Source organism: Ctenopharyngodon idella, chromosome 7 (assembly GCF_019924925.1).
Source record: "Ctenopharyngodon idella isolate HZGC_01 chromosome 7, HZGC01, whole genome shotgun sequence".
Classification (NCBI taxonomy): domain Eukaryota; kingdom Metazoa; phylum Chordata; class Actinopteri; order Cypriniformes; family Xenocyprididae; genus Ctenopharyngodon; species Ctenopharyngodon idella.
The window spans coordinates 12671397-12685204 of NC_067226.1; the positions used below are offsets into that span (position 1 = coordinate 12671397).

General features: G+C 37.7%; 2 protein-coding genes across 7 annotated transcripts in view; both read left to right on the forward strand.

The window, feature by feature from the left end:
• Window positions 1-962, forward strand: part of lsp1b (lymphocyte specific protein 1 b) — a 28970-nt gene extending 28008 nt beyond the window's left edge. The window contains exon 14 of the mRNA XM_051901756.1: window positions 817-962. The gene's annotated coding sequence lies outside the window, so the exon portion shown is untranslated. The remainder of the gene's footprint in view (window positions 1-816) is intronic.
• Window positions 963-2444: 1482 nt separating this feature from the next.
• Window positions 2445-13446, forward strand: tnnt3b (troponin T type 3b (skeletal, fast)). Of its 6 annotated transcripts, XM_051901766.1 has the most exons (13): window positions 2445-2479; window positions 2583-2593; window positions 4349-4516; window positions 6260-6277; window positions 6541-6561; window positions 7260-7278; window positions 7430-7475; window positions 7572-7688; window positions 8165-8356; window positions 8474-8586; window positions 8701-8791; window positions 11165-11205; window positions 13105-13446. In XM_051901766.1, the coding sequence occupies exons 1-13, from the start codon at window positions 2460-2462 to the stop codon at window positions 13139-13141; spliced, it is 894 nt and encodes a 297-aa protein (XP_051757726.1). In that variant the 5' UTR covers window positions 2445-2459; the 3' UTR covers window positions 13142-13446. The 6 variants fall into 6 exon arrangements, with proteins under 6 accessions (XP_051757726.1, XP_051757722.1, XP_051757723.1 ...); XM_051901762.1 differs by lacking the exons at window positions 2445-2479; window positions 2583-2593 and adding an exon at window positions 3329-3437; XM_051901763.1 differs by lacking the exons at window positions 2445-2479; window positions 2583-2593 and adding an exon at window positions 3329-3437 and having other exon boundaries at window positions 6544-6561.
• The last annotated feature ends 362 nt before the right edge of the window (window positions 13447-13808 follow it).

Below are 13808 nucleotides of genomic sequence, written 5' to 3' on the forward strand. Positions count from 1 at the left end.
TAAGCTGTTTTATTTGACATGGAGCCGGCCACCTCAAGGGGGCAGACATGTTGAGATCACATGACCAGCTGAATAATCCTACCTTTATTTTGGTCCCTCCTGTAATTGGACCCTTTCACTTGTGGAATAAATGAATTGTGCCTCACTGTGAATATCCCCTTTTTTTTTTTTTTTTTTTTACAATGGCATCATTTGCTTCAAACTTTTGTTATTGTGTGATGCTGCATCAGGCAAAACATTACTGCACCTTTAAACCCAAACCTACACTTTAGATAGTTGCTGGTCTTACCTTCTTTAAAAGCAGCTGCTCAGTTGGTACTTCAAAAACATACTTGACACTGAAGGATTAGTTAGTATTAGTTCAATAATTGATGAGTATTTTTTATTATAAAGAAAATGTACTTATTAACATGCTTCAAGTTTTAATTAACATTAAAGCTTAATAACATGCTTCAGAAGTTCACTGATTGGTGTGCACATTGTAGCTATTCACTTCAGGCAGCTTGTTTTACTGTATTACAGTGTATTCTTGCTGTGATCAAACTTGCCCTACAGTGAAACACAACAACGTGGGCGTGTACAATAATCATCTGCCTAAACATGGAGAAAGAATTCAACTTTTTTTTTAACATGTATTACCATCAATCCATTAAGTCAGTTTTCAGTTTGTGACGTCTACCCCATGCCCTGCTCCCAACAAAACCCACAAAGACATTTTGCGCCCCTCTGTTAACCACAGCCAGATTTCTAAAAGAGCATTAGGCATTCTCTCTTTCTTAACTTGGGCTTATTTTTGCTTGCCTTGTGCTATGACAGATATAGCGATTGGGTGCCTCAGCTTTCCAAATCTGATCGTCCTTTCATCCAGCACATTCTGTGGGTCTCCTTATGGTCCAGATTCCCTCCCCCCCAACATTAGCTCCCCAGCCAATGAGACTCCTTAGAAGATCAAGTATCAGTATAAGTCAAGGACTTAAGAAGTTTCAAGGTTTGCAGAACCTTACAGCCCGTCTTCGACATCAAGACACTCTCTTCTTTCGGCTTTTCTGAGGTAAGAGTTTAAAGATTTGGTATCTTCAGAAAATGTTCTCTCCCTCTGCTTACAGCAGATGGTGCTTTTTTCGTCATTCCATTATTTTCTGTCTCACATGTCGTAGTAAATTGTTGTAAATGATGAACTTTGGCTATGCTGAATGGGATATGCTAACAGATTTTACTTCAGTTGATGGCTTAAATGAATACAACTTAACCATTTGAGGGTGGGTGTTGGCACCTCTGTAGATGGGATGGTTCTGCCTCAGTGTGCCACTCTAGATAACACACTAAGGCTATTATCAACCAGCACAATGCAATTTAAGATTTACACATTGTTGGCTTCCTCTTTGTCCTATCCTGTAGATCATCACTAATGACACCACTATGACAATAGAGGCTTAACAAAGAACAGCTGTCAACAGATAATAGCACAAACAGGGTGGAAGTATTAGAACAATCCTCTAATGATTTCTCAAACGCTAACTAGATGGTTGTCATTTTGATGCTAATACAATGCATATCATAATCGTATACTATATTCATTCTGTTGTGATATTGCATTCATTTTTTGTTTCATGTCAGAAGAGAAACATAAATAATCCAGCATTCCTTTAATGGCTCATAATAATTTAAGCACACAGTCATGCCCACATAAGGCAGGGCTGACAGGACCAGAGACTCACTGTCAAAAAAGAGAGAGAGCTGATGCTGGGAAATATGATCATGTGTTAATCTCCAAACGCTTCTGCAGCTGTGCTAGTGATATGAGTCACAGCACACACACAGAGAGAGAGGGGGAGAGAGAGAGATTTTGAAGCGGTATTAGTGCAATAGTTTTTAAACTAAGATTGTAATATTTATTTTATCATACCTGAAAGCTAACCATTACAGAAACGAATTAACATTATTAGCCATTATTTATGTTGGTTTTCATCATGTTTTATTTGTGAAGACATTTTCATAAATATGGCGCTAACAAACACACACACACACACACACACACACTTTTCATTTACTATATCTGTTTTTATACTGAGCTAATATGGTAGATTTTTGATGCTTTTAGACATTACACATAAACTTAACCATCGCATTTTTAGAATGAGGACATTATTTAGCAGGTTTGCTATTCTTTTGAAGATGTGATCTAAGCTTTAATTCATGCCCTACTTTGATCATTAATTACATTATAATTTCTTTAAAGTGCTGAAGTCAGACATGTTCAGCATATCCAGCATATTCAAAGATACAGCTGTTTTTTATAGTTGACTAGATGAAAAGATGTCATAAAATGTTACAAGCTTCCTAAAATATTTTACATGGTGAGGTGCCTTTCACACCTGTCAAGTCTGCAGTTAACTCTGTCACAGTGGTACAAATAATCTCCCTGTCTGTTTCGTTCAGGTCTAAAGCTCTCTGTCATCATGTCCGACACAGAGGACGTGTAAGTATTCTGACATAATCTCCATTGTTCAGCATGCTAATTATTATTATACATTCTCTCAAGACAAAATAATGATAACTCTTCTTTCTCTCTCTTCATTCAGTGGGGTTGAGGGTAAGTACTAAATTTGAATTATTCTTTTTCTTCTTCTTATTATTATTATTATTGCAGTTGTTGTAGAAATGCCGAAGCCATGAATTCTGTTATATGTGTATTCAGTATATGTACACATTTTTCCACTCAATATCTATTTCTGTTTTTGTTTTTATTTATAAAAAAATATATATATGTATATATATTTCATTTTTTCAGTCAGCATCAATGTTTTCTTGGTATGTCAGCAGTTACTCTAATTACTTTATTTATAGAGAGCCTTGATGATATATCTGTGCAGGTTTGGCTTTGCTCTATCCAGCATTAAAATTTAATTGATAAAAAAAAAAAAAAAAAAAAAAAAAATACATCTTTCAAATATAAATATATATCCAATGCTAGAGTGGTGCCCTGAATTTGCCTGTAGTGACTGATATTGTGCCACCTGCTGTCTTGGCAGCTGTTTTATGAATCTCATGCCAGCAAACTGCTTTCTGCCACTGCCACGGAGAGCTTTTTTAGGAACATCTCTGGAGGCTGACATGTCAAACACATGCAGTGGTTGAAGGCAGTATTAATGATGCTCATGTTACTGGTGTTCTCTAAGGTGAATGCTCATGTGAGGCTAGAAAGGCCAGAGATCAGACCAAATTATTCATTTACTGGAATTCCTTATTGGCTACTGTGGCTCTGTACTGAACTGAAGAGCACTGACTTCACAGAACACCATAAAAAAGGCTCAGCATGTGTTTAATGTATGATGCAATTACAATGGTACCAAAAAAAAAAGAAAGAAAAGCATTTTGTAATTTATGTATTCCTTTACTGTTTTTTTTTCTGGCATATGAAGAGTACGAAGGAGAAGGTAAAATAAGCAACAATAAACAAACAAATAATTAAACACCATAACTACAACAAAACAAACCAAATGGATTTGAAAATTAACTAGTCTTTCAACATACTAATTCAACACAATTTCCCCTTATTCATTTAAAACTGCCTGACACTGTCTGCAGTAAGTCTGTAACTAAGTTAACTGAAAATAATTAACCGAAAGCAGAAAATGAAAATGATTTGCTTGAATAATTTTTGCCTAATTCAAGGTTCTTTCAAACGTCAACCTTTTCATTTAACTCATCATAAGGAAAAACAAAACAATACGCATATTAATCATGTTCATGCTAGGAAAACTTATGAGAGCTAACCAGCATGTGCTGCCACCCTCAGCTTGAAGGGTGCCATGACCTTTGATGACCTTTTAGGCAGAATCCATGAAAGGGATTGGAAATTTCCAGTATCTGGAAACCTGAAGTTCTAAATTGTGTTACTGTTGAAAAGGTCATTGAAGTAATGTGTTGTTTGATGCCTTGTCTTTGTTTAAGAGATGGTAGTATGTGAATTTTGTCAGTGCACAAGGTGTGAAATTTATTCTAGTTTATTTTCCTATCAAAAACAAAGTAGTTAGAGTTGACTTTAGATTATTTGAATTAATGGCTTTGGCAAACAGGGAAAAACAAAGGCATTTCGTGTTGGTATTTTATTCGGCATGGTGTCTCAAGGTCTCGTCATTTCACAACAGGTTCTCCCGCTATGTGCATCCTCTTAGCCACCTCCTATGCCATCCCTATTTTTATACATTTCACAAATGACTCTTTCTCTTTCTCTCTCACACTTTAACCAGTACTTAATCTCCCATTTCTGAATGCTCCCTCCTCTGCAACGCATTAACTGTTGACAACCTTCCTTCTCCTGGTTGCTTGCTGCATGTATTATTAGCTGAAGAGATAGTAGAGGTAGAGGTAGCTCCAGAGGCAGCTCCTGAACCGGAGCCTGAGCCTGAGCAAGAACCAGTGCCAGAGCCAGAACCACAGCCAGAGCCAGAAAAAGAGCCAGAGCCAGAGCCAGAGCCAGAACCAGAGCCAGAACCAGAGGTGCATGAGGAAGGTATGTGGCATGAATATTCATTCATCCTTCCCATTTTCACCAAAACAACTAAAAACAGGCAGCGCACTTCACTTACTACTTAAAAATCAGTCATATTAATGTAGCTGTAGTTCCCCAGTACTTCACCCCAACCCAACAAAACTTTAACAACTACTGGCGGTACCTCCTCTTCGTTCAGGCCCATTATGAGACTGGTGTAGCAACACCAGATGTTGACAGAGCTTCGATTCATGCCATTTCAGTCCCTTATGGTGCATTTGAATTATTTTTCAGAATTGGACAATTTCCCAATTTATAAACAAGGAATATTTTCCAATTCTAATTCACTTGCAGACCGATGGGGAGTGAACTGCAATGATTAAACTCTGACAGACATGGCGCTCATCACACCTAAAATGCAGCTTTCTTTAGAGTGGATGCAGGAGGCCTGCAGTGTTGGGAAGCAAATAAGATTAACAATGCTTCTAAAATATATTTCTTTATGTCAAAAGTCAATAATCAAACACACTTCCTAAATTGTCCTCCTTCTCATGTCGTTCAAACTGCTCCTGTAAATTAACCATGTAAATTTTTCATGCTAAACGATTCACAGATTCAGTAAATGATTGACAATAAAAGATTCATTAATTAAATAAATGATTCAGTATTTAGCTGTACTAAATACTGCTGTTCTTCACTGTTTTTGATTCAGTTAGGGTGTTTAAAAAAAACACTAACACTAGGTCCTCTAGTGTAGTTAGATCCTTTTAGGGTAGCCAGCTATTTAAAGTAGCTTGACTGTAGATGAACTACTGTACATCAGAAGTAGCTCGGCAAACAACAGTTTCAAAGTAGCTTCCCCAACACTGGTGGCCTGAGCTGATATTAAATCACATTCCAGCTCCTGCTCTTGCCAATTATGCTGCAGCAATGATGCTTATATCAGATTGTGACCGAAAACTCATTGCACTCTTCTGCATTCAGAACTGTCTCTGAGTTGCCGCCAGCATAATGCTACTCTAGGCTGCATCTTGAGGAAAAAATCGATTCTGTTGCATGTGTTTAATATAATTCTGCAACAAATGCAACTGTTTCGGTTGCTATGGTGTTTCATAATATTCATGTGATGCTGATATTAATGTATAAATTCCAATTCCACAATAAATGATCAGTATTTTTGATGAAATTTTCAAAGGGACAAAAAGGCCTACTGTTCATATGTTGTATAGTAACTTCTCTCTAATTTCACTGGCTTAACACTGGAAAGGCTCTCTTTGGCACATTGAACTATATTGATTATTGAATGTTAAAATTAAATATTACAGTCTAAATTGTAACTCTCCTTTAAGTTTAAATATTGAATTAAAAAGCAAAATGCTTTAAGTGTCAAACCAGATGCCATCCATTATTAAGATTCTTTTTGTCCACTTTGAAATACCAAGCAATGTTTTATGATAATATGTATGCTAATATAAATTGATCATCAATATAAATGTTGTTATATTTAGTTTGTTATATAGCTTGCTCATATTGAGGTGTCTCACTGAAAATGATAACCTAATTCATTCGTTCTTTTTTTATTGTGATTTTTTATGTTTAATTAATTTTTATGTTTACTTGATACAAACTGATACCTCAATTTGAGTGTCCGCTCAGCTGAATTCTGCATCTGAGCACGCAGCCCTGCTTGGGGCAGCAAAAAGCACACAAAGCAACATTAATGTTCTCTATTTTACTCTTGCTTTCAACGCTTGATGCATGCAGAGGCCTATGAAGAGGAAGGTATGTTTGTCATTTTCTTGTATTTGTTATTTCTGATTAGAAAAAAGGCATGGGGGAGGGGTTAATGCCTGCAAGGTGCACAGGGAAATCAGGTCCAAATCCTTACAACATAATATTCTGAATAGGGGGACACAGAAAACTGGCCTATAGTGTCGGGTGAAACTGACACTGGCTTACAATAAGTCAATAACAAGGGTGAAAGAATATGAAATGCTGACATTGCTCTGTGCTTTGCTTCTTTTTGCATGAATCTGCCACACCAGTAGAAGAAGGAGGACAAGATGGTAGTTTTTATTTCCTTCTGGAAAATGTCTGGACTGGGTGTGGCTTATTGCTTGTGTTTTTGGTGTGAAAGTCAAGCCAAATGGTTACAATAGATTGCATTGGCTCAAACATCTTATCTAGCCCACTTGCAGAGTCTAGTCAGAGGTCCATGATGACCAGAGATATAATAAACCCAGATTTAGATGCTATTAATCAAAAGAGATGGGAAAATGAATGAAGGATAAAAAGCTGAATCTTTTCCACAAGGCTTTTTTTGTTGTTGTGTTAATTCCTGGAAGATTGAGAATGGTCTACTTGTCAGGAGTTTTCTGTCTGTTTGTACTCATGTACTTATAAGCATCATATGATCTGATTTCTAATGCAATGATTCTTCTATATTTGTTTTGATCAACTATTTGTTTCACAACTTTCTAACTAACCCAGTTTATTAACATTACTGAAACGATTGAAATGAATGTATGTACTTAACTTCGTAAATATACTTTCAAAAGTTACATATATAATTCCTAAACCTTAGGTTAACAGAAACCAGCACTGAGTTGTTACTAAGAGTAACTTTAAACTGAAATTGAATTGAGTAACTCCATGTTCATGGATATGGCTAACAGAATTCCCACTGATTGTTGACTAAGCTTGTTTAAAACATCTCTAACCATGTTACATATCCCTCTCCCTTTTATTTTATTTTTCATAACAGAGGAGAAGCCCAAGTTCAAGTAAGTAGAATTGCCCACTAAGCACTTTTTTACAGCTGAGCAGCCCAATTCAATGCTGCGATGCAATACAACATAGTTTTCCTGAGGAGCTGGTGAAGTTATGAGATACCCAGACTGCCACTAAAACACATTTTGCTTTCATTACCTTCAGACCAAGTGCACCAAAGATCCCTGATGGGGAAAAGGTGGACTTTGATGTAAGCAAGTACTGCATATCACTGTTGGTTACATTGTGTTATGTATTAAACATTGCTTGAATACATGTTTGAGGTCATATTTACATTTGCAAACAGGATATCCAGAAGAAGCGTCAAAACAAGGATCTCGTTGAGCTGCAGGCCCTGATTGATGCCCACTTTGAGTGCAGGAAGAAGGAAGAGGAGGAGCTTATCGCTCTGAAAGAGAGAATTGTGAGTGTCGGTCGTCTGTTAGCTCCCTGATTACTCAACAATTAAATTCAATAAGTTTGTGGACTTTAAATATTGGTTTTGAGTTAAAATTAATTTATAGTCTTACCTGTATATTATCTTTAAGCTTCATTTAAGAAAAAAATAATCCATTACAATGTACAACACAATCAGCCATTCAAAAATTTTTCAGTAATATTAATACTGAAGTCCTGAGCTCATTTTCACTACAGCAGATGAATGATATATTACATATATATATAAATATATATAATAGCTAATTCAAAATATCAATAAATACTATAATAATATAAAATGATACTAAAATAACACTGACCTGGATAAGCAGAATGATACAGCATTGCCTTGGACAATGACAAATTTAAGGAAATGCTGTGACTGACCAATCGGAATTGAGTAATCTAAAGCGCTGTGTATCAGGATATTATAATGGACATATTTGATATCTGTGTGTGCAGGAGAAACGTAGGGCTGAGAGGGCAGATCAGCAGAGGATCCGCGCTGAGAAGGACAAGGAGCGTCAGGCAAGACGTGAGGAAGAGAGGCTGAGGAAGGAGGAGGCTGATGCTAAGAAGAAAGCAGATGAAGATGCCAAGAAGAAGTCTGCCCTGACCAGCATGGGCTCCCAGTACAGCAGCTACCTGCAGAAGGTGCAGAGTTTTCTATCAACCCCAACTCTGATTCTGTTCATCTTCACTCTGAGTACAGTATATGATTGTGAAATGTAAACAAGCCTAAGTTTTGTGTTTGTGTACTGATAAAAACAGGCTGACTCAAAGAGAGGAGGTAAGAAGCAAACTGAAAGGGAGAAGAAGAAGAAGATTCTGGCAGACAGACGCAAGCCTCTGAATATTGACCATCTGAATGAGGACAAGCTGAGGTCAGCACAAATACCTGACAACTCTAGGCCTGTACAGGCAGTGAGGCTTGTTCTTATGAAACATAGTTAGTGTCTGAATTCTAAATGTGTTTTGGTGTATATGTGTGTTTACAGGGAGAAAGCTAAAGAGCTGTGGGACTGGTTGTACTCCCTGGAGGCTGAGAAGTTTGAGCACATGGAGAAACTCAAGAGGCAGAAGTATGAGGTGAGGGAACAGTCTAATGACCATTTACACAATACAATTTCTATAAACTTATTTTATTTGACATATTTCATTATGACCTACATCTGTTTTACTAGGGCAGAATCACTACTTTGTCAGCTGCATCCTGGACACGCGATAAGCTTAAAGTGATAGTTGACCCAAAAATGAAAATCATTTATTGGCGTCTGTAATTCCATGATTACCCATTAACATCCATGGAACCTTTGCTTTGCACAAATGGTTCTTCGTAGCCGAAAAGGGTTTTTTAGTTTATTAAAATGCCCCTTAGACTAAGAAAAAACAAATGGTTCTTTTAAGATCTGTTCACTGAAAGGTTCTTTGGGCAACCCAAAATGGTTCTTCTATGGCATCTCTGCAAAAACACTCTTTTGGAACCGTTAATTTTTTACGGTGTATGTAAAAAAGATGCATTGAAAGTCATTGAGTCTCAGCCTCAGACGTCATGCCCATAAACCGCCCACACCCTGTTCATGTCTGATGCATACAGTATGCAACACAAAATTGGAAACAACTTTTGCGAAGGCAAATGTCTGAATCTGATTGGCTGACTTTGATTGGCACATTTTCCGGGAGCCTAGTGTGCAGAAAGCTTTAACGGTCCGACTTGAAAAAAAGCCAGATACTGCAGCAATGAACTGTATTCTGGATTTTAAAAAGTTTGCGGCATAGAAAACTTAAGACATTAAGCATTTTGTTTGAGGCACTTAGTTGAATTTAAAAGAGTTCACATGTTTACTGACAGAAATGGAAAAAGTATTATTTTCTGAGCTTGGCCAACCCATTTTATTAGTTGTGTGCCCTCTCACATCTATAATGGAAGATCAGGTGAAGTACGTTAAATATGAAAATATTGTCTGTTATTGTAGCGACCCACCCCTAAGCATGATGTTAAATGAGACAAAACGTTGATTGGTCACTTTACATGTCAGTCAGACATCCTCTTCCTGACTTTGTGGGCGGTACTTTGCAGTGTCTATAGAGCCCCAGACCTTATGCCGTTAGGCAAATGTGTGGCCATGTGAGTCTAATGGTGACTGAGACACTTATCCTGCCCCACACAGAAGAAAGTCAGTCTTACAGATTTGGAACAACATGACGATGAGTAAATGATGACTGAACTTTTATTTTTGGGTGAACTATCCATTTAATGAATAAGCATAATGTTAAAACAGTCCTTAAATTTGATTATGTTACATTGCTTTACAGACAGTCAATCTGTACATTAGTGGTGGGGATTTTTCAGTGATTCTTTCTATAGGTTTCATCAATACCGCTGTAGGTGGTGACAAGTGACTGTCTTTATAAGTGCATCATTAAATCGTTTATTCAACCAATTCTTTAAAAAAAGCTGATTCATTCAAATGAAATTAAATGAAAAGGAATTAAACAGCATTACTGTGAGACATGGCAAAATTTTTGGTGAATTTTTGCTGGTGAAATTCAGTCATTTCAATAGGAATCCACACAATCAGAAAATTTGTATGAGGGTAAAAGAGTTTCCACATAGATTTCACAAAGCATTCAAGTTGATGACGGAGACACCTGCATTGACCAACAGACAGCTGCTTGGTTTGAAAGTGACTTGTGTGTGATCTGTGCTACATACATCGCTACACTATTGACAATTGACACTGGACTTTTTTGCCCACTACATTGCGTTAATGTGACTGAAATACTGGAAAATCAGTGAAACTCCTAATCACGTGGATTCCTATTGAAATGAATGGATTTCGCCAGCAAAATTTTGCCAAGCAACCATACAGTAAATGAAACCAGACCTTTCATCTGAGAGTGAAAAAGTTCCCCATGCAGATTTTGCTCATGTTGAAGTTGGTCACGCAAATTCTCTGCACTGTTGACAATAGATAATGGACCAGTTTTTTCAGAACAAAATTTTGAAGAAGTCTTGTGAGCAAAAAAGTCCATTGTTTATATCACTGTATGTAGCACAGCTCAGAAAGAGGCCACTTTCAAAGCAAGCAGCTGTCTATTGGTCAACACAGTGAATTCAAGTGACCAACTTGAACCCGTTGCAAAACCTCATCTGTGTTGGGGAATTCTTCTTCTTCTCCTTTTGCCACTGAAATTATAAATGTGACTGTACCTTAAGTAACTGCCAATATACTGTTTAAAATGTAAGTAACTTAATATTAACATGCTGTTTATTATATAACTATTATATAAAAGCAATATCACATTCATTCATTTGCATAATTTGGCCAGCTTGACATTAAAAGAACAAAAAAATATCAGTCATAATATGTGAGAGCAGGTCTGAGTGTGTCTATACAGGTGATTCAGAGTATATGCGTGTGGTAGTTCAGGTCTCAGCTGTGTTCTGGTGTTCTGCAGGTAACAACTCAGCGTAAGAGAGTGGAGGAGCTCAGTAAATAGTGAGTAACTGGAAATATAGGAAGCTAAGCATCAGGCTTTGGTCAGCAAGAGGGACGTGACAGCATGGTCTGCATGCTTGAGACTGTCTGGTCTCCATGGCTTCTGGGAAACAGGTCGATTCAGACCACAGGTGAAAGGTCAATGTACTGTCACTCCTAAATAGAGAATATCTATGGCTAGAGCCTTCACAACAACTTGATCTCTTTACCACCAGCAGCTAAATCAGTCCACTATGCCGACAACCTAGATATTGTACAGTAGAGATGTGCTTCATGTTTAAATGAATATAACATGTAGGATCAGTAAGCATCTGATCTTACACATTCCAAGATGTTTTCTCTCGCAGGTAAGTGTGTGTGATTGTTCAAGCTCAATACCGTCTTGCTGAGGAAGAACACAAAACACACATGCCTGTGACATGTCCACACAATGCCGCTTTATACCAGCTCTTGACTTCAGCAAGTCCTGAGCATCAAGCCAGAATGATTTGTGTGTGTTTGTCAGCACTCGATGGTAGAGGACAGCTGTCACAATCCAGGATCCTGTGGTTAAGGTATGATCTGGCAGGTTTAAAATCGCTCATGTGTTGTTTTCAGGTCATCTCTCTCAGAAACCGCATTGATGAATTGCAGAAGCAGTGAGTAGCTCCTTGACACCACACAAACAGCGCACGGATGGACTGACTACTTAACTCTAATATTACTGACTGAATTATCTAATCATTTTCACACCCCATTAAAACTCTCAAAGACACTGTCACACACCAGCTGCCAGTCATATTGGATAAAACGTATATGACTGTCAATGGCAGCAAGACTTTACAAAACATGTCCTAAAACTTGATATAGGGCTATAGGCTTGAAGCTGTGGTAGAGATGGTAAGTATCTGGGACATTTTTGTAGTATTGTGACAGACCTACTGAAGTGTGAAACCTTTGAGAGTGAGTTTCTCTAGAGCTGTATGAGTTTTGTCCCCGCTAGTCAGACAGCGAACGCTCTCTGTAGTCTCCTCATACAAGCTTCTCTGAGTACATTTACATGCATTCAAGTTCGATTTCATTCGATTCGATTTCATCTATCGGATATCTCTCTCTTATAGATCATAGTTTCCTCCATGTTTCAAATCAACACGCCCCTTCCAGCGTCACAAATTGGCCGTGTATCATCTAGAATTCCGTTCAGACGATATGTCCGACTTCACTTGAAGGGCACATAAATCCTTAAAATATTGTGTGATGAAGTGTGTCATGTATACTTGGACAGACAGATAAAGACTGTAGCTCGATTATAATTGTGCATGTAAACGTACTTGATTTCTGAAATTATTTACAGACAATGAAAAATAAAGCTCACTCTTTTATCACTCAACACGCAATACATAGCATAGCCTAAGTGGCACTATGAAGCACAGATCTATTCCAGATCTGGCTTATTTTTCATTGGTGCCATTACATCTAAACTGTGATGAATGTGTTTGGTATACATGAGGTAATGAGTGATGTAAATGTGATGTGTATCAGCTGCTGCGGTGATAAACATTTAAGACTAAGACAGGCCTGTTTAACAAACTGACAGAGCTCAGAGAAAGAGCGGTAAGTCCTGCATGGTTTGAACTTGATTTCTGTTCCATGTGCATGTCAAACTCTGTGTGGACACGAGAAGCAGAGAGGAACATCCTGCAGGACCTGACTGAGAACTAGACTGGAAAACAATAGTAGGCTATTTAAAAGGGCTTTTTGTTAGTAAAAACAGCAGAATCATCCCTTAGTCTGGTGTACTTAAAATTAGAATTATATATATATGGAGCCCTGTCCTGTATGGTGTTGTTCTCAGTCTTCTACCAGCAGGTCAGTAAAGATCAGCACCACTAACTCGCTCTTTCTTTGTCTGATATTCAGCTCCAAGAAGGGTGCTGCTGCTCGCCGCAGAAAGTAAGCATTCATGGAGAAATCTACACTTGTGGTCAAGACATGCCTATTGTCTGCGTCTCCGAGCTCTGCCTTCATTCACCAGGCATCTCTGATCCCACCCACCGTTTGCATTTCACCAGCGGCTGTCAAAGGCAGTCTACAACCACCTGTGTGACATTAACACTGTCCGGTCTTAGCAGTAGTTGCATTAGGAACTTCCTCCTTTGCTCTGTCTTTAGGTTCTCACCTTCCGTTTTTGTAAATAATGTTTGGCTCGCCAGCTTTATCTGTTGCATCTGGCAGTTCAATAAAATTATTCTTCAAGACTGATATACTAGAATCGATCATGTTTCCTGATTATCCTGAGAAAGTCTAATGCCGAAACATTGAATCAAACTTAAATGAGCCTTCTTAGTTGACATGTTCATGATGAATCCGGGTTGACAAGTACAAGCCATTTCTATGGCAAACAAACAGATTCTGTTCTGTCTTTTCATGTGTTTTCATATTTGCAGATTGACCAATGATAATCCAGATACATCATCCACCCCCATCTCCAAAAAAAGGATAATTAATGAGAAATCTTAAAAAATTAGTTTAAAATAGTTCTCCATTTCCCCTAATTTTATGACATTTGCATCACAGTATGAGATGTTAAGGTAATAAGTAATAATTCTTATCTATAAACGGAT